Source organism: Manis javanica, chromosome 5, assembly GCF_040802235.1.
Source record: "Manis javanica isolate MJ-LG chromosome 5, MJ_LKY, whole genome shotgun sequence".
In the NCBI taxonomy this organism is placed as follows: domain Eukaryota; kingdom Metazoa; phylum Chordata; class Mammalia; order Pholidota; family Manidae; genus Manis; species Manis javanica.
This window is the reverse complement of record NC_133160.1, coordinates 63,789,162-63,815,097: the sequence shown is the minus strand read 5'-3', so window position 1 is coordinate 63,815,097 and position 25,936 is coordinate 63,789,162. Positions and strand designations below refer to the sequence as shown.

Sequence of the window (25,936 nt, the reverse complement as noted above, 5' to 3'; positions counted from 1 at the left end):
GCTCTTTTTTGTGGCCTAGTATGTCATCTATTCTTGCAAATGTTGCATGTGCACTTGAGAAGAATGTGTATTTTGTTGCTTTTGGGTGGAGTGTTCTGTAGATATCTGTTAGGTCCATCTGTTCTAATGTGTTGTTCATTACCTCTGTCTCTTTAATTATTTTCTGTCCAGTTGATCTGTCCATTGGAGTGAGTGGTGTTTTGAAGTCTTCTAAAATGAATGCATTGCATTCTTCTTCCCCTTTTAATTCTTTTAGTATTTGTTTCACATATTTGGGTGCTCCTATGTTGGGTGTGTAGATACTTATAATGTTTATATTCTATTGTTGGACTGACTTCTTTATCATTATGTAATGTCTTTGTCTCTTGTTACTTTCTTTGTTTTGAAGTTTATTTTGTCTGATACAAGTACTGGAACTCCTGTTTTTTTCTCCCTACTATTTTCATGAACTATCTTTTTCCGTCCCTTCATTTTAGTCTGTGTATGTCCTTGGGTTTGAAGTTAAGTCTCTTGTAGGCACCATATAGATAGCTCTTGCTTTTTTATCCATTCTGTAACTGTGTCTTTTGATTGGTACCTTCAGTCCATTTACATTTAGGGTGATTTTCAATAGATATGTAGTTACTGCCATTGCAGGCTTTAGATTCATGGTTACCCAGTGTTCAAGGGCAGCTTCTTTACTATCTAACAGTCTAACTTAACTGGCTTATTATTGTATTACAAACAGTCTAAAGGTTCTTTTTCTCCTTTCTTTTTCTTTATCCTCCAATCTTTATATATTAGGTGTCATATTCTGTACTCTTTGTGTATGCTTTGACTGACTCTGTGGTAGCTGATATAATTTTGTATTTGCTTAGTAATTGGTGTACTTCCTTTACCATAGTTTTATTTTCTCTGGTGACAGCTCTTAAGCCTTAGGAGCACTTCCATCTACGGAAGTCCTTTAAAATACACTGTAGAGATGGTTTGTGGGATGTAAATTCCCTCAACTTTTGCTTATCTGGAATTGTTTAATTCCTGCTTCTAATTTAAATGATAATGTTGTGGGCAGAGTAATCTTGGTTTATGCCCTTCTGTTTTATTGCATTAAATATATCATGCCACTCCCTTCTGGCCTGTAAGGTTTTTGTTGAGAAGTATGATGATAGCCTGAAGGTGATCTTTGTAGGTGATATTTTTTCTCTCTCTGGCTGCTTTTAATACTCTGTCCTTACTCTTGGTTTTTGACCTTTTAATTATTATATGTCTTGGTGTTGTCTTCCTTGGATCCTTTGTTTTGGGAGATCTGTGCACTTCCATGTCCTAAGAGATTATTTTCATCCTGAGATTGGGGGAGATTTCAGCAATTATTTCCTCAAAGAGTCTTTCTATCCCTTTTTCTCTACTCCTCTCATCTGGTACTCCTATAATGTGAATATTGTACTGTATGGATTGGTTGCACAATTGTCTTATTATTCTTTCATTCCTAGAGAGCCTTTTTTCTCTGTCTCACCTTTGTTGTTCTGTTCCCTAAGTTGTATTTCATTTTACTGTCTCCTCTACCTCATCTAATCTGCCTTTAAATCCCTCCATTGTTTCATTTCAGATACTATAATTTTCAAAGTCTTTCTTTCTTAAAGTTTTCCCTGAGATCTTGAATATTTTTTCTGTAGCTCCATGAGAATGTTTATGATTTTTATTTTGAAATCTTTATCAAGAAGATTGGTGATTTCAGTTTCACTGAGCCCTCTTTTTTGTGTTTGAGGGATTTGGGTTTGAATGAGGTTCCTTTGCTGCTTTATATTCCTAACAAATAATGTGGGATAGTCACTTTGTGTAGGCTGCACCCTCTATTGCCCAGGTGTCCTACTCTCTGGAGTTGCTCAGCCCCTGGAGCAATGGCAGGGTTTGCAGGTGAGTGGCAACAGTGCCTACCAGAAGAAAAGAGCCCTTTCCTACTTCTCAGTCAGTGCCAGTGGGCTGAGTGGGCAGGGAGGAGTCTCTGTGTTACAGCCCTGTAGCTGCCATGGGTGGCCTCGTGCAATAGTGGGAGCAGCAGGCTTGTGAGCAGGTGCCAGCTGGGAGGAAGGATCAGTAGGCTGTGTATTTTAGTGGGGGGCCTCAGCACTGTATTGCCAGCCAGGAGGATGGATGGCTTGAAGCTCCTGAAAGTTCCCAACCTGCTGGACTGAGTGTGCTGGATGAGTTTGTCCACCTGCCACTTCTCCTCAGCAGCAAGCTCTGTGTAATCCTGGGCCCTTTAGAAGCCCTCTCACTGTTGGGAAATCTTTCTAAGCATCCGCCTTTCTTTTGTTCTGGAGTGGCTGGTTGTGGATACCTGTTCTCCACAAGTGGCTGGAATCTCAGTCTCTCTGAGTATTCCACCTGTCTTCGCTTTTCAACACCTCTAATCTCCAGACTACCATGGAATGTGGGTTCATCCTCCCAGAGTAGATCTCCAGGGGTGGATATTTAACAATCTTGGCTTCTACTCCCACTCTGTTTCTCTTCTTCCCACTGGTGAGCTGGGATTGGGGGAGGGTTTGATTCCATAATGATCATGGTTTTGCCACTTTTAGCCTTTACTGTGAGGTCTTCTCTTTTCTCCAGACGTAAGCCATCTGTTGCAGTCTTCTTTCTGGTCACTCTTTCAGGATTAGTTGTATTTACTGTACTTTCATGTTATATCTTGTTTTGAGAGGAGGTTTCTGCCTCACTTCTCATGCTGCCATTTTTTTCCAAGTCTCCCCATTTTATCAAATCTTCAAGTTAAATTTATATATCTAATCATACTTCTAATCACACAAGAACTTTTTTCTCACCACTTTGCCTACTCATCCTTCCATATTCCTTTCTTTTGGGAAGGTTATCTTCCTTCTTTCGCACTTACCACATACACTTTCTCTTTCTCCCTAGTCGGCCAGATGAACCCAGCATATAGGAGCAGCCGCTTGTGGGTGATTCAACAGCACCCTGTGTTCTTTGTCAAGAAAAGTTAATCTTAGTAAAATATGATAAATGCCACCCATCTTTCCTGCTAGACCATAAGTTCCAAGACTGCAAATTACATGTTTATCTTGAATTTTACTCTTTTCCTAGCATCTAGCAGAGTTCCTGACTTAATAAGCATCTTTTAAATGAATGAATACTATTTATCTTGGTCTTTAAAATTAAGCAATATTTGGAAGAAAATATCAATATAATTTCTAACATACCATTTGAAGGGCTGAAAGTTCATCTGTTAGTCGAGAAATCTGTACATTATATTGTTTTCTTGTGTTTGCAACCTATAAATTAAGATATTTATGTTACTGATGGTCTACAGTAAAAATGTTTAATATCCAATAAAAACATTCAGGACAATAATTTTGATCAAAAATAAAATTGCAATGTATAGGGCACAAAAGATAAAAAAGCAAAAAAAAAAGAGACAAACACACAATGTATTAAAAAGTCAGTAAGTTATCATGACAATAGAAGGAGAGAGAAAGGACAGTGGTTGTCAAACTTTTGGTCACAAGATCTTTTTCTACTGCTAAAACAAAGATCTTTGTTTATAATGGGTTCTTTTCATTAAAATTTGCCTCATTAAAATGAAAACAGGAAGTCTCAAAATATTTACTTATAAAAAATTCTTTATAAATAATGGAATTATTTATTATAAATAAAGTCATCACAGTTTAACAGAAATGTGTGTTTATGAGAAATAAGTATGTTTTCCAAAATTAAAATTGTTTTAGAAGACTGGTACTCTTTTACATTTTTGCAGATTTCCTTAATTTCTGGCTGAATAAAAGACAGGTTATCTACTTCTGTGTCCAAGCTGTTGTGTTGGTGCATTTCATCAGCATCTGGAAAATAATACTGCACATTCATGAGATAATGAGTATGACAAAAGCAAAGTGTTCTACTATAATTGTGAACATAGGTGTGACTTTGCAGACTCCCTCAACAAGTTTGAGAACTGCTGCCACAGCACAAGAAAGAAGCCAACTAATACACCAAAAAATATAAATAATAACACATCATATTTCAGTGTCAGTTAAATTACTTTGTAAGAAAAACTCTTATTTGAAAAAACATTTATATATTTTCAGAGATGGTCCAAATTACATACACAGAGTACTTTGAAATATTAGTCACATCTCATCAGGATGGCTCTTATGATAGTATCTTTTTCCTAGTATCTACACTTTTTAAAAATACTGTAAGCAATATTGATATTGATGATAAGCCATCAGTAAACATTTATGATCCAAAAGTTTTGAAAATTTTCTAGGATCTTATAAAATGGATTCTTCTAAAACATGATATAGACCTTATTTAGAAAATTTATTCACCACCACATATCTTAGTTAACATGAATTATCTTTTAGAAGGCCTGCTAAATAGTATATGTGGGTCCATTTTAGCTTTTAGATTACAATTTGATGTAGACTTTTCTTATGAATAGTTATATGAAGGATTAATCCATCCTAGTTATGGGTCAGTGATAATCACAGTATTTACTGAGGCTTAATGTGTTTGCAACTGTTCAGAGTGTTTTACATATTATTATTTCATTAATTCTTATGACAACTGATGAGGTAGTTATTATCCCCATGACAGATGAAGAAGATTAAGGTACAAAGAAATTAAGTCATCACAATGCTTCCAAGAATATAAAAATTTTGGTTCTTTAAGCCTAGTGATGTCTGTCTCTCACATAATTCTTTTTTAAAGTGTTCTTTTTAGCATCTAGAAATTATGCAGCAAAGATAAGGGCTTATGACCCTAGTAGTATATATATTTTGAAATATTTTTATAGTATACAAGTTCAGTGAATTAAACTATTCATACTTTTTAAAAAGACTGTATAGGACTATTAACAGTGATGGTATATCATCAGTAAAATTCTATGATCCGAAGATTATAGGGAATTTTCTGGGGTTAGTGTGTGATAAAACACAATGTAAACCTTATTATATGAGAAAATATACCTATCTTAGAGATAGTTTAATGTGGTTGGGGTTCAGAAGTCTGTATAGGGATTAAAATCCACCTCTCACCCTAATCTCACTTTATGTAAACATTTTCTTCTACAATTTTATGGATAGGAAGGGTATTTATAAAACATAGTAAAGTAAATAAGAAATAGGAATAGAAAATGCCAATGTTGATGCTAATACTGTTTAAATGTATAAACGTTTTTCTGATTACCAACTTTAAGCCATGATTTAAAACCAGAAGTTAAGGGAACAATGTTTTTTTTACGAATTAAATTTTATTTGTTTGAAGCTTATCAGAAATAGCTACTTCCATATTTTAAAGAAATAAACTATTGTCATATTTTGTTCAGTTTTATAGCCAGAACATAAATATGTGATAATTTGTTTATTATGTTTACTTTCATTAATAAAAATAGATCCTTGTAAAGCTATTAGACGTAAGTTTTCTAAAATTCAACAGATTCTATGTATTTGGATGACATGTCAAATTGTAGTAAATGCAGCAATTACTATCAATAGAGATGAAAATGTTCAAACAAAAACATTTAAAAATGTAACTGAATACATGGAAATATTTATTACATGTTCCATAAGATATTTTTTATATATAAAAACATAAACTGTATATATGTATACACACACATATAACTATTTACAAAAATAATATCTTTGGAATTTCAAACACTGCAGAATTATATTATGTAGACAGTTAAAGTTCCTCATCATCATACCTCCTGGGCTTCCCACTATTCACAGGTTGAAGTATATAGCTCCAGGATTTTTTCTTTCACTTTAATTACACTGTATCTTTGATAATTTGGGAGTAAATGAAAATTCAAAGGATAACACTAAAAATAGTGGTTATCTCTGGGAAGTGTATTCTTTACAAGTGATTTTTATTTTCTTTTACATATATTTACATATTTCCCATCTAAAAAATAATACCCATGTATTGCTTTTTAATAATAGAAAAGTTTACTTAAAAATATCAATGTGGCAATAGGAGAGGGCAGGGAACAGGTTCCTAAAGTGCATGGCACATAAGAAGTACTCAATTATTACTTTTTAGCTGGAATAGCAGGGAAAGACTGGATACAAGGAAATAAAAGGAAACTCATGAGGAGGGAAAGATTTGGGAGTAAGAGAGGGAATCCAAACATGTTGAGCTTTAGATACCTGGCAGGACTATTTAGATGGGGAGATGATTAGATTTGAGGAGGCAGTTGAATAATCAGGTTTGTGACTAAATATAGAGATTATAACACTTTTGAAAAATTATACTGAGATTATTTAATGATTCATGCAACAGACAACGAACATCAGCCCTAAAATCAATGTGAATTTATTTTAGGATTAGAAAGTCAGTCAGAGGACTTTTCATAACATGAGTACTTTGATAAAACATTTTTTTAATCATTAAAAGCCACAAAACATTGATATCTATCTTAAAGATGTATCATTAAGAATATTTTAAAGTATAGCCAAAGTTAGAGTATTCTCAACTCCAAGAATAAGATAGGGAGAGGTTCCCACAGAAAGGATATACAAGAATAGGAATAAAGAAGCCCAGGTTTAATTTGAATTCTGCCACAAATTATAAATTTTATCTTGGGAAATCACCTATCTCCACTAGACAGTGACAAGTAACAGATTTCTAAAAAATATTTTTTCCATCAAAAAATGTTACATAGTGACTTTGTAGGAATGAAAGTTCTACCACTTAGTTGTTTGGAAGAAAAGCGAGCATGCTAGCTTTAATTTCCTTTAACTAATGAGGCTTTAAAACCAGTTCACTTTAGTCTACCTAGGAGGCAAATAATACTGCCCACAGAAAAACACAGGTAAGAAAAAAAGTTAACACCTTTATTTTATCCAGTGGAAGGAACTCCTTTTAAAGGGAAGGTATATTAGCTTTCATTTATTTAATCATTTCAAAGATAGTTTTTATGAATATGTAGGAAAGCATTGTAATGTAAATACTACAGTTAAAATGAAAACAGGATTTTCTGCTTTTGCTAATTGATGTCTCTGACAAAAATATCAAATTAAAAAATTATAACCAAATCTTCTTAGAAAAGTGGCTTATTCCAGGTCTTTGACAGGGTAAGTATAGCATGAGACAGGAAGATCATTTATGCAAGAGAGCTAGAGACAATCCAGGAAAAAAAAGACTGATGGTAATATATTAGAACATAAAAAAAGATTCATGAATCCACAGTGATATTAAAAAAGAGGGGAGAACTCTACTGAAAAATGATGGCTAATAAATATATAAAATAGTGATAGAATATGATTATTTTTAATCACCTCATATAATATTTATTTCACACAAGGATTAGCAATGGATGATAAAACCACTGGATAAAAGATTTTAGTGGAAAGGATACCTGTATGGTCTTCAAGTACCCCCTCCAATTATTTATAAAGTATACCATGGAGAAATTTGGTCTTACCACCTTAGCTGTGTGGTCAAGCTTAGCACTGCCAGTGTATAACCTGATATTATAGGTTCCTGATGTGATGAAGTGGGAGGTATACCTATCACTCTGACAGAAATGACCTGAATCTAATTAAGAAGAAACAGTCACATGAGTCCAGACGTGGAATATTCTGAAGGGCCAGTGGCTTGAATTCTACAAAGGATTCTTTGTTATAGAGGAAGGCAAGGAACTGGGATAAATTGAGGGAGACTACAAAGACACAGCAGTCATATGAAATGAGCCATAAATGTGGATTGGACTCTCGATTAAAAACAAACAGCTATAAAGGATATTTTAGGGAAATTTGAGTGTGAACTGAAATGTTGTCTTTTTTAAAGCCATGGTAATAGTGGTGTGGTGTGTAGTAAAATGACTTTCTGGGGAAACAGATGTTAAGATATTTAGGAGTAAAGTCATGATGCTTGCAGTCTAGGTCCAAATGTTTGGCAAAAAGAACCAGTACTTTCCTATAAAAAGAGATGGAATGGGTGTGGCAAGACATTAGGAGTTATCTGGGTGAAGGGTAAGTTAAGAGTTCATTGTACAGCTCTTTCAACCTTTTTATGGATTTGGAAGTTAAAAAAAAAAAAAGGGAAATAGTTTATCACAGTGATTGCCAGTACAGCCCAAGAATCAATAGACTTGCATTTGCATCCCAGTTCTGCTACTTTGTAGAGGTAGAATCCTAAAGCAAGTTATTTAATTACTCTGTATTTCAGTTTTTCATCTTTAAGATGGGTTTTTATGCTTTCTTCCTTCTAAACTCACTTTACATTTCAAACTTTACACACCATTTATGAATTTATTCATATCCATACAAGAGGAAAAGGCAAATACACATATTCTCTCTGTTTATAAGAAAGCAAACTTACATTTCTAAGAGAGTTTTAACTTTCATAAGATTCAAAATTCAAAGCAAGAAGCAACTCATTTTAACACAAAAAAATTATATTTAATCTTGATAAATTTACAAACAACACAATTTATGAATTGTGTAAGTATCAACATGTGTTTGAAACAATGCTGGCCTCAGTATAGCAAGGACAGGGCATGGGTCTAAGTTCTGGCTTTAATTAATACATAACTTTGAATGAGTCAACAATCTCTCTTGGGTTTCAGTTTCTTTATCAATAAAATAAGATTTCTCTGATCCTAGAATGCTCTAACAATAGTAGGTTTTCTCCTCTTGCTTCTTGTGCAGTCTAAGTTTCTTTTTGAGCCTTCTTTATGACTTTATCCTTCAGGTGTGTTAATCTTCACTCTATTCCTAGCCTAAATTCCTTTCGTCCCTGCTTCCCCCCACCAAGTTCTACCTCACTCTAGCTCAAATGGTAAGGGCTACTATTCTGAGATTTTTTTATTTGAAATACAGCACAACTGAAGCAATTTGATGATAGTTAATTAGCTAGGTCTATCAGGCAAAACTTAGGTAGTGTTTAGTATGAAGCTGTGAAGTTTCATAAAGTTCTGAATTTTAAATATAATTTAAAACCCCTTACTTCCTTCCCGGTTCTCCTAGCAGCATCTTGCATAATCCGAACAACTTTTTCTTTCATTTTCTGTCTATCTTCTTCTTTTTGTTTCTCCTCAAGTAGAACCTTCAGAAAATACACATTTGCTGTTATTGTAGGATACATCATTATTAATAGAGATAACATTATAAATGGACAAAAACCTATCCACTAATCACTTTCTTGAAAGCAAATCTTATTCTAAACTCTTGGGTTATCTCCATTTGGAAATCTTGCCTAAGTTATAAATATTTATTTTCCCTAACCGCCTCACTCGATCTTAACTAAAAATTTATTATTTTCCTTTGGTGTTTATTTCACTCAGTGCCAACACTCTTCTAATCTCTTCAGCTCTAAATCTTAAAATTATTTTTGAATTTTTCTTCTCCTTCAGTCCCTATACAAAATAAGTCATCAAGTCTAGGTATTATATTCTTGGGAAAAAAATCTCTGGATTTTCTTTCTCTTTCAATTATTTGGTATTATTCAGATTATACCCCCTGTCACCTCACAACTTGATCACTGTAGATACCACCTACTTTATCTCCTTGATGTTTCTATCCATCCATTTTCATATCCCATCTAAAAATTATTCTTATCATCCTAGTTCTGTTTTCAGTCACAGCCTACTTCAATGCTTCCTTGTGCATTTCTTTAAAATCTGCACTTGCTCATCTCCAATACATTCTCTTTCTTAAACTTACTCCAACCAGGCTTTCACCATCCATGGTCTCCATATTAATAACCCATGAGCCAATTACCTTACTTGATCTGTCAGCAACATTTGAGATTACTTTCTTTTCCTTGTTATACTTTCTTTATTTGGCTTTTAACATACAATAGTCTTGATTTTCTTTCTAACTCACTGATCATTCCTTTTTAGTCTGCACTGTTGTTTCTTTCTTTTCTCCTGAACCTTTTTAATACCAGACTACCAAAGACTTATTTCTTGATCCTTTGCTCTATATATGTCCACTGCTTGGTGAACTAATTCAGTCTCATGGTTTTAAATATCATTTATATGCTGACAATTCCCAAATTTACATCTTTAGCCCTAATATCTCTTTGAGCCCAGAACTCCTCCAGACTGAATATTTTTTAAAATCATCACATAAGTGGTCCTGTGTTCTGATCTCACTCTTTCAAAGATACCATACACATTTCCCATCTCTGTTTTTTTAAATGGTTTAATAAATTTCCTCCTGCTTAAACAGTAAGCTAGTGAGAAGTACAGCTGTTTTGATGTAATAAACGTGTGGGGGAGAATGGGACAAGGAAAGGGGGAAGCATCATAAGAGAATTATGCTAAGCTGTACTTCATGTCTTTTTATACGATCAGTTGAGAGGATCCTTGAGTTCCTGGAACAAGCAACTGAAGGTGGTAACTCTAGCAACTAAGCAGTGACTCAAGTGGGAGCTTAATATTGTGGCTATAAATAGCTTCTGTAAGGGTCTGTTGACTTAGGACTTGGGTAAGAAGACTTGAGGGATAGGCAATGAGTGTCACTACTACCTTCTCTGTCCATTGTGCTCTACACAAAATGTTCATCTTTAGTGACCTATCTTAAGAATACTCATATGACTAGGCTTCAGAGAGGAGAGATAAATAACTTTGTCCTGCTCTTAATTTTTCTAGCTATTTTATGTGTTTAGAGCAATTCCCCAGCATATTATGCCTATTTTGTGCCTTTCAACCATTTGAAGAGACAGTATTCAGATCACAAATGGGAATATCAGCTGAAAGGAATGATGATAAGCATTCCCACAGCTTATATTTGAATAATTATTTCTTTTTTTATTTCTTACTAGCTTCTTAATGTACAACTTACAGCTTGCTTTGTTTTTAGTAGCTCTCCTGGAAAACCCTCTACCATGTAAAAAAGGAAACATAAATAAAACAAATTATTTCCTTGTACTCCCCATATTTCCCAGCAGCAGAGTATTATGAATGTACTAGGCATTCAGTAAATGTTGGGTAAATGAAATAATGATTTAATCATCTCTGCATAAAGAAGGCAGTGCCATTAAAAACAATCTACTTTGTGACTTCTATAAACTATATATTATTCATATGGAAATAGTAAAAGACAAAAACTACATGTGATAGCATAGGAATCACAATTGCTAGAGGGTTCAAAAAAAAGAACAGTGACAGGAAGGCTCTGATTAATACATCTTTACAGCTAAATTTAATTCCTGTCAATTAAGTTTCTGCTTTATTAGAGTAATTGTGTAGGCAATGAAGGGAAATAAAGATGAAGATTCATCTGATTCAACTGAATAAAATATAGTGTTTATTGCAATAAAGTGCTATGACAAATTTTTTAAAATATAAGATTATAGGGGATGAAGATAAATTACACAAGGATTAGAGACATAAAAAAAGTCGGTATGAAAGTTTGGAAGAGGGTTAACATTCTAACATATTTTATGATATTTAGTCTTCCCATCAAGAATGCAATGTCTATAAAATGGGGAGCAGAGCAATCTCATTTTCAAGTGTTTATTCTGTAGTTATTGATCCCCTTACTATTAGGTCACATGAGGGAATGTTCAGTACTGTATTATTTATAAATATATTTACTAGCTTACTTACTTGATTTTTTTGAAGGTTAGCTTCTTCTAAGAGTTGCATGCTATTTCTGACTCTTGCAATAGCTTCGTACTTCACATTTTCTAATTCATTGCACTTTGCTTGTAACTCTCTGGTCTGTTTTTCCAAATATGTATTTTCTGTTCTTACTTTGGTAGCTTCTTGGATTGTCACATGTAATCTAAAAATTAATAATCACATTGTGAAAGTTAAATATTTTTACAGGGAAGGAGGCTGATAAGAGAACTACCAAACATCTATCATAGGAAAAGTATTTTTCCAATTTTGTTTACATTTATTCTCTCACTTGACCCACAGAAAAGTTCTGTAAAGTTGGTTTCATTATTTCCATTTTAAAGAAAAATAAATAGACCCAGAGATGTTAAGTGCTTGATTAAAGACATATGGTTAATAATCAGTGGTGCTGAGAATGAGTCTAAATACTCAGATTCTAACAATTAATGTTACACTTTCTATGGTATCACAGACGTTATGACGTTACATGACGTTTTGAAGGAAATCCTTAAAAAATATGTTGTTTTTCCTATTATATGGTATTTTTCTTAACCTTTTGCTTAGTTCCCTTTCCTAATCTCTACCCACATAAGCCATGTTAACTTACTAATATATATCTTTGAATATTTTTTCCATGCTCATAAAATCATATACATACAGGCAGACCTTGGAGATACTGTGGGTTAGGTTCCAGACCACCACAATAAAGCAAATATTGCAATAAAGTGAATCAAATACATTTTTTTTGTTTTTTCAGTTCATATAACATTATGTTTACACTATATTTTAATCTTAAGATTAAATGCAATAAATAGCATTATGTCTAAAAATGTACACACGATAATTGAAAAATACTTTATTGCTAAAAAATGTTAACCAACATCTGAGCTTTCAGCAAGTCTTAGTCCTTTTTGCTGTGGTGGGTCTTGCCTTGGTGTTGATGGCTATTGACTGATCAGGGTGGTGGCTGCTAAAGTCTGTGGTGGCTGCAGCAATTCCTTAAAAATAATCCAGCAATGAAGTTTGCCACATCAATTAACTCCTCCTTTCATAAATGATATCTTGGTAGCATATGATGCTGTTTGATACAATTTTAACCACAGACCTTGTTTCAAAATCAGAGTCAATTCTCAAGCCCAACTGCTGAATTACCAAGTAACATGTAATATTTTAAATCCTTTGTCATTTCAACAATCTTCATGGCATCTTCATTAGGAGTAAATTAATATCAAGAAACCACTTTCTTTACTTATCCATAACAAGGAACTCCTCATGTTTCAAGTTGTACCATGAAATTTCAGGAATTCAGTTACATCTTCAAGGTCCACTTCTAACTGTAGTTTCTTCTATCCTATTCCCACAACATCTACAATAACTTCCTCCACTTAAGTCATGAGCCCCTCAAAGTCATCCAGGAGGGCAGGGATTGGCTTCTCACAAAATCCTATTCATGTTGACAAGCTGACCTCTTCCTATGAACCACAAATATTAGTGACATCCAGAATAGTGAATCCTTTCCAAAAGGTTTTCAATTTAGTTTGCCCAGATCCATCAGAGGAATCACTATCTATGGCATCCATAGCCTTATGACATGTGTTTATTAAATAATAAGACTTGGAAGTCAGAATTACTCCTTCTTCCATGTGTTACAGAATGGATGTTGTTATCAGGCATAAAAAACATTAATCTCATTGTACATCTCGATCAGAGCTCTTGAGTGACCAGATTCATTGCCAATAAGCAGTAATATTTTGAAATAAATCTTTTTTTCTGAGTGGCAGGTCTCAACAGTGGACTTAAAATATTCAGTAAAGAATTTTGTAAACAGATGTGCTGTCTGTCATTGAGGCTTTGTTGTCCCATTTTTAGAGTACAGGCAGAGTAGATTTAGCATTATTCTTAAGAACCCTAGGATTTTCAGAATGGTAAATGGCTTCACCTTAAAGTCACAAGCTGCATTAACCCCTAGCAAGAAAGCTGGCCTGTCCTTTGAAGCTTTGAAGCCAGGCACTCACTTCTCTTTAGCTCTGAAAGTCCTAGATGGCATTTTCAGCCAAAAGGTTATTTCATCTACACCAAAATATCTGTTGTTTTGTGTAGCCACCTTCATTCATATGAATGAAATCTTCTGGAAAACTTGCTGGAGCTTTTACATCAGCACTTGCTTCTCATGCACTCTTCTGTTATGGAGATGACTTCTTTCCATAAACCTCATGAACCAACCTCTACTAGCATCAAACTTGTCTTCTGCAGCTTCCTCACCTCTCATCCTTTATGGAACTGAAGAGAATTAGAGCCTTGCTCTGGATTAGAGGCCATTGTAGGGCTATTAATTGGCTTAATTTCAATATTGTGCCCCAATGAATAGGGAGGCCTAACGAGTGGGAGAGAGACAGGGGAATGATCAGTTGGTAGAGCAGTCAGAACATACACATGGATAATTAAGTTCACTGTTTTATATGGACATAGTTTGTGGTACCCCAAAACAACTAAAATAACATCAAAGATCATTGATTACCATAACAAACATAATAATGGAAAAGTTTGCAATATTAAGAGAATTAGCATCATGTGACACAAAGACACAAAGTAAGCACATACTGTTAAGAAAATGGCACCAAAAGACTTGCTCAAGGAAGGGTTGTTACAAACACTCAAGTTCTAAAAAATATAATACCTGTGAAGCACAATAAAGCGAAGCACAATTAACTGAGGCATGCTTGTATAAATATACATGCAATACACTCACATAAATACAATATATACACATCTAGCCATTGGGTATATTATTTATTTATTATTAAGGTATCACTGATATAGAATTTTATGAAGGTTTCACATGAGTAACATTGTGGTTACTACATTCATCCATATTATCAAGTCCCCCTGACACACCCCATTACAGTCACTGTCCATCAGTGTTGTAAGACACTATAAAGTCATTACTTGTCTTCTCCATGATGTACTGCCTTCCCCATGACCTACCTATATTGTGAGTGCTACTTATAATGCCGCTTAATAGCCTACTCCCTCCCCATCCACCCTCCCCAACTCCTTCCCTTTGGTAACCACTAGTCCCTTCTTGAAGTCTGTGAGCTGCTGCTGTTTTGTTACTTCAGCTTTGCTTTGTTGTTATACTCCACAAATGAGGGAAATTATTTGGTACTTGTCTTTCTCAGCCTGGTTTATTTCACTGAGCCTAATACCCTCCAGCTCCATCTATGTTGTTGCAAATGGTAGGATTTTTTTCTTTTTATGGCTGAATAATATTGCATTGTGCATATGGACCACCTCTTCTTTATCCATTCATCTACTGATGGACGCTTAGGTTGCTTCCATTTCTTGGCTACTGTAAATAGTGCTGTGATAGCCATAGGGCTACATATGTCTTTTTCAAACTGGGCTCCTGCATTCTTAGGGCAAAATCCTAGGAGTGGAATCACTAGGTCAAATGGTATTTCTATTTTTAGTTTCTTGAGGAACCTCTATATTGCTTTCCACAATGGTTGAATTAATTTACATTCCCACAAAGAGTGTAGGAGGGTTCCCCTTTCTCTGCATCCTCGCCAGCATTAGTTGCTTCTTGTCTTTTGGATGTTAGCCATCCTAACTGGTGTGAGGTGATGTCTCATCGTGGTTTTAATTTGCATTTCCCTGATGATTAGCATGGAGCATCTTTTCATGTGCCTGATGGCCATTTGAATTTCTTCTTTGGAGAAGTGTCTGTTCATATCCTCTGCCCATTTTTTAATTGGATTATTTGTTTTGTGGGTGTTGAGGCATGTGAGTTCTTTACATATTTTGGATGTTAATCCCTTATTGGATAAACCATTTATGAATATATTCCTCCATACTGTAGATGCCTTTTTGTTCTGCTGCTGATGTCCCTTGCTGTACAGAGCTTTTTAGTTTGATGTAGTCCCATTTGCTCATTTCTACTTTTGTTTCACTCACCTGAGGAGATGTTTTCAGGAAAATGTTGCTCATGTTTATATTCAAGAGGTCTTTGCTTATGTTTTCTTCTATGAGTTTTATTGTTTCATGACTTATATCCAGGTCTTTGATCTATTTCAAGTTTACAATTGTGTATGAAGTTAGACAGTAATCCAGTTTCATTCTCTTACATGTAGCTGTCCAGTTTTGCCAACACCAGTTGTTGAGGAGGCTGTCTTTTTCCCCTTATATATTCATGTCTCCTTTATCATATACTAATTGGCCATATATGTGTGGGTTTATATCTGGGCTATTTTGTTCCATTGATCTATGGATCTGTTCTTGTGCCAGAACCAAATTGTTTTGATTACTGCTGCTTTTTAGTAGAGCTTGAAGTTAGGGAGCATAATCCCCCTAGCTTTGTTCTTCCTTTCCAGGATTGCTTTTAGCCATGAGTTTTAAACATAATTTTTTACACTATAAAAAGTAAAATCAGGGGGCGGAGCCAGGATGGCGGCGTGAGTAGAGCAGTGGAAATCTCCTCCCAAAAACACATAGAGCTATGAAAATATAACAAAGAAAAATCTTCCTAAAATAGAGACCACAGGACACAGGACAACATCCAGACCACATCCACACCTGCAAGAACCCAGCGCCTTGTGAAGGGGGTAAGATACAAGCCCCAGCCCGGCGGGACCCGAGCGCCCCTCCCCCCGGCTCCCGGCGGGTGGAGAGAAACCGGAGCGGTTTTTTTTTTTTTTTTTTTGCGAGCGCTTTTTGGAAGCCTTAGAGGGACGGGCCCCCGTTGCTGGGGAGGCAGGGTGGCGGGACCGGTGAGGAGGTGCCTGGGAACGGCGCTGGAGGACAAAGAATATCCCGCGTTTCTCCCTGCGAAACCGGGGGGTGGGTGCCTGAGATGGGTGCCTGAGGACGGAGGAGGTCGCGCGTTTTTCCCCTTTTTTTTTTCTCTCTTTTTGGCGAGCGCTTTTTGGAAGCCTTGAAGGGACGGGGACCCCAGTGCTAGGGAGGCACGGTGGCGGGACTGGTGAGCGGGTGGCAGGGACCGGCGCCTGAGGACAAAGAATATCCCCCATTTTTCCCTGCGGGACCGGTGGGCGGGTGCCTGAGACCGGCACTTGAGGACAGAGGAAATCGCGCGTTTTTCCCCTTTTTTTTTTTTTCTCTTTTCTGCGAGTGCTTTTTGGAAGCCTAAAAGGGACAGGGACCCCGGTGCTAGGGAGGCAGGGCGGCGGGACTGGTGAGCGGGTGCCTGGGACCGGCACCTGAGGACAAAGAATATCCCGCATTTTTCCCTGTGGGACCGGTGGGTGGGTGCCTGAGACCAGCACCTGAGGACGGAAGAAATCGCGCGCTTTTCCCCTTTTTTTCTCTCTTTTTGCCGAGTGCTTTTTGGAAGCCTAAAGGGACAGGGACCCTGGTGCTAGGGAGGCAGGGTGGCGGGACTGGTGAGCGGGTGCGTGGGACCAGTGCCTGAGGACAAAGAATATCGAGCGTTCCTTCCCTGCGGGACCGGTGGGTGGGTGCTTTTTGGAAGCCTTGAAAGGACAGGGACCCTGGTGCTAGGGAGACAGGGCAGCAGGACCAGTGAGCGGGTGCCTGGGACCGGCACCCGAGGACAAAAAAAAAAAAAAAAAAAATCGCTTGTTTTTTCCTTTTTTTTCCTTTTTTTTTTTTCTCTTTCTTTCTGTTCCCTCTCTCATTGTTGCTGTTGTTGTTTTGGTTTGGAGAGTGCTTTTTGGAAATCTTAAAGGGGCAGGACAGGTCACTTAGACCAGAGGCAGGGAATCTGGGGATCTCTGGGCACTCTAACCCCCTGGGCAACAGGGAGCACAGAGGCCCCTTACGGAGATAAATAGTCTCCTGGCTGCTCCCCCTCCAACGGGGCTCCACCATTTTGGAGGAACAGCCCCAGCCAGGCCAAGCCCACAGCAACAGCGGAGATAAACCCCAAAGCAACTGGGCAGGAAGCAGAAGCCCTGTCTGCGCACAGCTGCCCAGCACAAGCCACTAGAGGTCGCTATTCTCCCAGGAAAAGGCTACAAACCAACAAGAAGGGAAGCTCTTCCAGCGGTCACTTGTACCAGCTCTGCAAACTATCTCTATCACCATGAAAAGGCAAAACTACAGGCAGACAAAGATCACAGAGACAACACCTGAGAAGGAGATAGACCAAACTAGTCCTCCTGAAAAAGAATTCAAAATAAAAATCATGAACATGCTGACAGAGATGCAGAAAAAAATGCAAGAGCAATGGGATGAGATGCAGAGAAAAATGCAAGAGCAGTGGGATGAAGTCCGGAAGGAGATCACAGATGTCAGGAAAGAGATCACAGAAGTGAAACAATCCCTGGAAGGATTTATAAGCAGAATGGATAAGATGCAAGAGGCCATTGAAGGAATAGAAGCCAGAGAACAGGAACGTATAGAAGCTGACATAGAGAGAGATAAAAGGATCTCCAGGAATGAAACAACACTAAGAGAAATATGTGACCAATACAAAAGGAAAAACATTCGTATTATAGGGATACCAGAAGAGGAAGAAAGAGGAAAAGGGATAGAAAGTGTCTTTGAAGAAATAATTGCTGAAAACTTCCCCAAACTGGGGGAGGAAATAATCGAACACACCATAGAATTATACAGAACCCCCAACAGAAAGGATCCAAGGAGGACAACACCAAGACACATAATAATTAAAATGGCAAGGATCAAGGACAAGGAAAGAGTTTTAAAGGCAGCTAGAGAGAAAAAGGTCACCTATAAAGGAAAACCAATCAGGCTAACATCAGACTTCTCAACAGAAACCCTACAGGCCAGAAGAGAATGGCATGATATACTTAATGCAATGAAACAGAAGGGCCTTGAACCAAGGATACTGTATCCAGCACGACTATCATTTAAATATGATGGTGGGATCAAACAATTCCCAGACAAGCAAAAGCTGAGGGAATTTGCTTCCCACAAACCACCTCTACAGGGCATACTACAGGGACTGCTCTAGATGGGAGAACCCCTAAAAAGAGCATAGAACAAAACACACAACATATGAAGAATGGAGGAGGAGGAATAAGAAGGGAGAGAAGAAAAGAATCTCCAGACAGTGTATATAACAGCTCAATAAGCGAGCTAAGTTAGGCAGTAAGATACTAAAGAAGCTAACCTTGAACCTTTGGTAACCACGAATCTAAAGCCTGCAATGGCAATAAGTACATATCTTTCAATAGTCACCCTAAATGTAAATGGACTTAATGCAGCAATCAAAAGACATAGAGTAATAGAATGGATAAAAAAGCAAGACCCATCTATATGCTGCTTACAAGAAACTCACCTCAAACCCAAAGATAAGCATAGACTAAAAGTCAAGGGATGGAAAAACATATTTCAGGCAAACAACAGTGAGAAGAAAGCAGGGGTTGCAGTACTAATATCAGACAAAATAGACTTCAAAACAAAGAAAGTAACAAGAGATAAAGAAGGCCACTACATAATGATAAAGGGCTCAGTCCAACAAGAGGATATAACCATTCTAAATATATATGCACCCAATACAGGAGCACCAGCATATGTGAAGCAAATACTAACAGAACTAAAGAGGGAAATAGACTGCAATGCATTCATTGTAGGAGACTTCAACACACCACTCACCCCAAAGGATAGATCCACCGGGCAGAAAATAAGTAAAGACACACAGGCACTGAACAACACACTAGAACAGATGGACCTAATAGACATCTATAGAACTCTACATCCAAAAGCAACAGGATATACATTCTTCTCAAGTGCACATGGAACATTCTCCAGAATAGACCACATACTAGCTCACAAAAAGAGCCTCAGTAAATTCCACAATATTGAAATTCTACCAACCAATTTTTCAGACCACAAAGGTATGAAAGTAGAAATAAATTCTACAAAGAAAACAAAAAGGCTCACAAACACATGGAGGCTTAACAACATGCTACTAAATAATCAATGGATCAATGAACAAATCAAAATAGAGATCAAGGAATATATAGAAACAAATGACAACAACAACACTAAGCCCCAACTTCTGTGGGATGCAGCGAAAGCAGTCTTAAGAGGAAAGTATATAGCAATCCAGGCACACTTGAAGAAGGAAGAACAATCCCAAATGAATAGTCTAACATCACAATTATTAAAACTGGAAAAAGAAGAACAAATGAGGCCTAAAGTCAGCAGAAGGAGGGACATAATAAAGATCAGAGAAGAAATAAACAAAATTGAGAAGAATAAAACAACAGCAAAAATCAACGAAACCAAGAGCTGGTTCTTCGAGAAAATAAACAAAATAGATAAGCCTCTAGCCCGACTTATTAAGAGAAAAAGAGAGTCAACACAAATCAACATAATCAGAAATGAGAATGGAAAAATCACGACAGACTCCACAGAAATACAAAGAATTATTAAAGACTACTATGAAAACCTATATGCCAACAAGCTGGAAAACCTAGAAGAAATGGACAACTTCCTAGAAAAATACAACCTCCCAAGACTGACCAAGGAAGAAACACAAAAGTTAAACAAACCAATTACAAGCAAAGAAATTGAAACAGTAATCAAAAAACTACCCAAGAACAAAACCCCGGGGCCGGACGGATTTACCTCGGAATTTTATCAGACACACAGAGAAGACATAATACCCATTCTCCTTAAAGTGTTCCACAAAATAGAAGAAGAGGGAATACTCCCAAACTCATTCTATGAAGCCAACATCACCCTAATACCAAAACCAGGAAAAGACCCCACAAAAAAAGAAAATTACAGACCAATATCCCTGATGAATGTAGATGCAAAAATACTCAATAAAATATTAGCAAACAGAATTCAACAGTATATCAAAAGGATCATACACCATGACCAAGTGGGGTTCATCCCAGGGATGCAAGGATGGTACAACATTCGAAAATCCATCAACATCATCCACCACATCAACAAAAAGAAAGACAAAAACCACATGATCATCTCCATAGATGCTGAAAAAGCATTTGACAAAATTCAACATCCATTCATGATAAAAACTCTCAGCAAAATGGGAATAGAGGGCAAGTACCTCAACATAATAAAGGCCATATATGATAAACCCACAGCCAGCATTATACTGAACAGCGAGAAGCTGAAAGCATTTCCACTGAGATCGGGAACCAGACAGGGATGCCCACTCTCCCCACTGTTATTTAACATAGTACTGGAGGTCCTGGCCACGGCAATCAGACAAAACAAAGAAATACAAGGAATCCAGATTGGTAAAGAAGAAGTTAAACTGTCACTATTTGCAGATGATATGATACTGTACATAAAAAACCCTAAAGACTCCACTCCAAAACTACTAGAACTGATATCGGAATACAGCGAAGTTGCAGGATACAAAATCAACACACAGAAATCTGTAGCTTTCCTATACACTAACAACGAATCAATAGAAAGAGAAATCAGGAAAACAATTCCATTCACCATTGCATCAAAAAGAATAAAATACCTAGGAATAAACCTAACCAAGGAAGTGAAAGACTTATACTCTGAAAACTACAAGTCACTCTTAAGAGAAATTAAAGGGGACACTAATAAATGGAAACTCATCCCATGCTCATGGCTAGGAAGAATTAATATCGTCAAAATGGCCATCCTGCCGAAAGCAATATACAAATTTGATGCAATCCCTCTCAAATTACCAGCAACATTCTTCAATGAATTGGAACAAATAATTCAAAAATTCATATGGAAACACCAAAGACCCCGAATAGCCAAAGCAATCCTGAAAAAGAAGAATAAAGTAGGGGGGATTTCACTCCCCAACTTCAAGCTCTACTACAAAGCCATAGTAATCAAGACAATTTGGTACTGGCACAAGAACAGAGCCACAGACCAGTGGAACAGATTAGAGACCCCAGAAATTAACCCAAACATATATGGTCAATTAATATTTGATAAAGGCGCCATGGACATACAATGGCAAAATGACAGTCTCTTCAACAGATGGTGCTGGCAAAACTGGACAGCTACATGTAGGAGAATGAAACTGGACCATTGTCTCACCCCATATACAAAGGTAAACTCAAAATGGATCAAAGACCTGAATGTAAGTCACGAAACCATTAAACTCTTGGAAAAAAACATAGGCAAAAACCTCTTAGACATAAACATGAGTGATCTCTTCTTGAACATATCTCCCCGGGCAAGGAAAACAACAGCAAAAATGAGCAAGTGGGACTACATTAAGCTGAAAAGCTTCTGTACAGCGAAAGACACCATCAATAGAACAAAAAGGAAGCCTACAGTATGGGAGAATATATTTGAAAATGACAGATCTGATAAAGGCTTGACGTCCAGAATATATAAAGAGCTCACACGCCTCAACAAACAAAAAACAAATAACCCAATTAAAAAATGGGCAGAGGAACTGAACAGACAGTTCTCCAAAAAAGAAATACAGATGGCCAAGAGACACATGAAAAGATGCTCCACATCGCTAATTATCAGAGAAATGCAAATTAAAACTTCAATGAGGTATCACCTCACACCAGTAAGGATAGCTGCCATCCAAAAGACAAACAACAACAAATGTTGGCGAGGCTGTGGAGAAAGGGGAACCCTCCTACACTGCTGGTGGGAATGTAAATTAGTTCAACCATTGTGGAAAGCAGTATGGAGGTGCACCAAAATGCTCAAAACAGACCTACCATTTGACCCAGGAATTCCACTCCTAGGAATTTACCCTAAGAACGCAGCAATCAAGTTTGAGAAAGACAGATGCACTCCTATGTTTATCGCAGCACTATTTACAATAGCCAAGAATTGGAAGCAACCTAAATGTCCATCGGTAGATGAATGGATAAAGAAGATGTGGTACATATACACAATGGAATACTACTCAGCCATAAGAAGTGGAAAAATCCAACCATTTGCAGCAACATGGATGGAGCTGGAGAGTATTATGCTCAGTGAAATAAGCCAAGCGGAGAAAGAGAAATACCAAATGATTTCACTCATCTGAGGAGTATAGGAACAAAGGAAAAACTGAAGGAACAAAACAGCAGCAGAATTACAGAACCCAAAAATGGACTAACAGGTACCAAAGGGAAAGGAACTGGGGAGGATGGGTGGGCAGGGAGGGATAAGGGGTGGGAAGAAGAAGGGGGGTATTAAGATTAGCATGCATGGGGGGGAGGGAGAAAGGGGAGGGTGGGCTGCACAACACAGAGAGGACAAGTAGTGACTCTACCACATTTTGCTAAGCTGATGGACAGTAACCGTAATGTGGTTGTTAGGGGGGACCTGATATAGGGGTGAGCATAGTAAACATAGTATTCTTCAGGTAAGTGTAGATTAAAAATTTAAAAAAAAAAAGAAAGAAAGAAAGAAAAGGGGGATTACTCCTTAACAGGATAAAACTATTGGTAAATCAAAGATCAACGCATGCTTTAAATATCCTTAATGTTGATCACTTAAAGGGTGTCAGATGATCAGCTATGGAGGTACTCTTTTCTGATAATATTCCTTTCTCTTAATTAAAAAAAAAAAAAAAGCAGTTACTGTGTGCTGACCTCCAATGAGTTCTGCACAGTGGTATAGAGGGCATGTCAAAGTGTGGGCAAAGGGTCTGTTTGTTTCTACGCAGAAGATCAAGGCCTAGCTTGGATACCCAGAAAATGAACTAAGATACGATATGAGGAGAAGCTTCCGGCATCAGCACTCTTTGGAGGACTCGTGCCGGGGGATGATCATCAAAAAGCCTCCACAGGGATCCGGACGATGCTGCGGTTGTGGCTGCATCCAGCCCACCGTCTTCTGGACTTGCCATAAGAAGGAGGAGGGAGATGTCTAGGCTGGCATGTGCATACAGTGAGACAACGAATTTGACTGGATCTGTACTGTTAGAACTCAACCAGGAGTTTGGAGGGGTGCAAGTTGTAGCACCCCAAAATCTCATGACTATAGACTATCTATGGTTAAAAGAACATATGGGATGTGAACAGATCCAAGAAATGGGCTGCTTTAATTTGTCTGATGGTTCAAGTACAGTTGGAAAATATCCATCATATCATAGATAAATTTTCACAAATGCCTAGGGTGCCTAAATGGTTTTCTTGGCTTCACTGGAGATGGCTGGTAATTATAGATTTGCTTTGTTTATGTCACCGTATTCCTATTATGTTAATATGTGTGTGCAAATTAGTTAGTAGTTTAAAACCTGTACATACTTAAGGTACTATACAAGAAGATATGTCAAAGAAATAATCAATCCTCCCAAGTTTCCTTCATATGCTACATCTATAGCTTTTCTTCTTCCTTCCTAATTACAAACTTTAAATAGAATTCGTGCCTCATATCGAATTTACCGAGTATCATAATTCCTCCAGGTGGTAAAGATACCTCGAGACAAGTGCTGGGCATAGAAGCCACAGGGCATAAATCTGCAAAGAAGTAAAAAGCTAACCTTTGCAAACAATATGCCTTCTCTCTCACTTACCAACTTTACATTTCCCTGTATGGCCCCGGAAGATGACTGGTTAGCCAGAGACGGGTAAGATTCCTCAAGGGAGGAACAACCTAAGACAGGCACAGTCGCAGGGGGGCCATCAGGTGAGAATTTGGGGATCAACAGAGGTGAGGCTCAGAACCTCACCCCCCCTGCTTTGAGAGAAATCTTCTGCATCCGTGGATGTCTTGCTGCCCTTGTCTAGCCTGGATTAATACTTAGTCCATAGGCACACACCTGATCATCTGATCATCTACATTTGCCTTCTTACACCACTAAACTATGTTTTCTACCTTTATCTTGCATCTACCTACCACTTCAGCATTTTATTAAAAATAAAAATAATAATAATAATAGGAGAAATGTGGGATCAACATATAAATCAAGTACAAAAATCAAATGAATATTCATATCTGACCTGATGGTTTATAGGTCATATTGCATGATCAAAACCGAAAGTTTCTGTGATGAATGCCCTTGTACTGTTCACCATGTAAGAATTTATTCACTCTGTAAGAATTTGTTCACCATGTAAGAACTTGTTCGTTATGCTTCAGAAGATTGGAGACTGACGAGAATTAGGCTTGAGATGGATTAATGATTGTACATTGAGCATTGACCCCCCTATACTGAATTTTATTGTTGTTAACAACCATTTGATCAATAAATATGAGAGATGCCCTCTCAAAAAAAAAAAGTAAAATCATATTATACACACTTTTCTGTACTTTTTTCCTTTAATAATACCTTGTAGAAATTCTCTCAAGCAATACATCCAAAAGATTTCCTTTCCTACTCTGACAAATATAACTTCATTTCACTATTAATTTATATTCCTCTGATTACAGGAGTGTGTATTTCCCTGATTACAGGAGAGTTTATATATATTTTTAAAGTTTGCTAGCCATATGAATTATCCTTCTTACATTTCCTCTTCCATTCTCTGCCCTTGAATTATTCTTTTTACATTTCCTTTTATATCTGTCCTTTTTTTTTCCTTATGAGTATCTACTTGTTCCTCTTTCATAAGAATTCTTTTAATATCAAGATATTAACCCTTGGCCTGTTCTGTATGCTACAGATATTATTCCTGAATCTGCTTTTCTGTTGTTGCCTACTGACTCTGTTTAGGGAATCTTTACCCAAGAAAAATTTTTACTTTAATACAGCTAATTTGACTTTTTTTTTCAACTTCTGGGATTTTAGTTTTTATAAAGATGATCTCCCTCATCAATAGATTAATACAATCTCCTACATTGTCTCAAAAAGGAAAATCCATCTTTAATTTACTTCTGAATGTGCTATATATAACAAAGGAGCCCAATTTAACTTTCAATCAGATTGATGGCCAGTTGTATAGTGCCATCAACTGAATAATCCCTTTATTATACCTAAAATATGCAAAGATCATGGTGTACTTATGGATTATTATATTTCATTGATCTATTTTGTCTTCTCTATGCCCAAATTACCTTAATTTTCCCAAAGCAGCTTCTTGACACATTTTCATATGTTCTGGTAACACAACTCTTTCCTCACTTTTCATACTTTTCTTTGTTATTTTCAGGCATTTCTTTTTTTCTAAGTAGTGGCAGAAGAAGCCCCCTCTATCCTCTCCTTACTCCTGCTATCCACACCCAAACACAGAAGTACACTGAGGAACCTTCTCTGCTGCAGCACACCTCATGCTCTCCCAGGTTTGGGAATTGAGATAGTTCAGCCTATCTTTTATTTAATTCCTCCATATTTAAAACATTTTGTTGTTGTTATTTTTTGGCAGGCCTGCTTAATCCTGAATAAAGTGAATTAAGGTCTATTACCATTTTAGTCAGGGTTCTTAGTTACAAGCAACAGAAGCCAACTTCTGCTTTTAAGCAGGAAAAGGGTTCATTAAAAAAGATATTAGTGGGTTCATGGGTTCA

General features: G+C 37.0%; 1 protein-coding gene across 11 annotated transcripts in view; it reads right to left on the bottom strand.

Moving 5' to 3' along the window:
- SCLT1 (sodium channel and clathrin linker 1) overlaps window positions 1–25,936 on the bottom strand; it is a 213,252-nt gene that overhangs the window by 76,722 nt on the left and 110,594 nt on the right. For 10 of the 11 annotated variants that reach the window (XR_012131572.1, XR_012131571.1, XR_005055813.2 and 7 more), the window contains 3 exons: window positions 11,555–11,732; window positions 8,947–9,045; window positions 3,195–3,266 (listed from right to left, as the gene is read on the bottom strand). Coding sequence is in view for 7 of the 11 variants with exons in the window: in XM_073237048.1 (XP_073093149.1) it covers window positions 3,195–3,266; window positions 8,947–9,045; window positions 11,555–11,732 (349 nt within the window). In the remaining 4 variants the exon portion in view is untranslated. The remainder of the gene's footprint in view (window positions 1–3,194; window positions 3,267–8,946; window positions 9,046–11,554; window positions 11,733–25,936) is intronic. The other variant, XM_036997913.2, reaches the window with a different exon arrangement.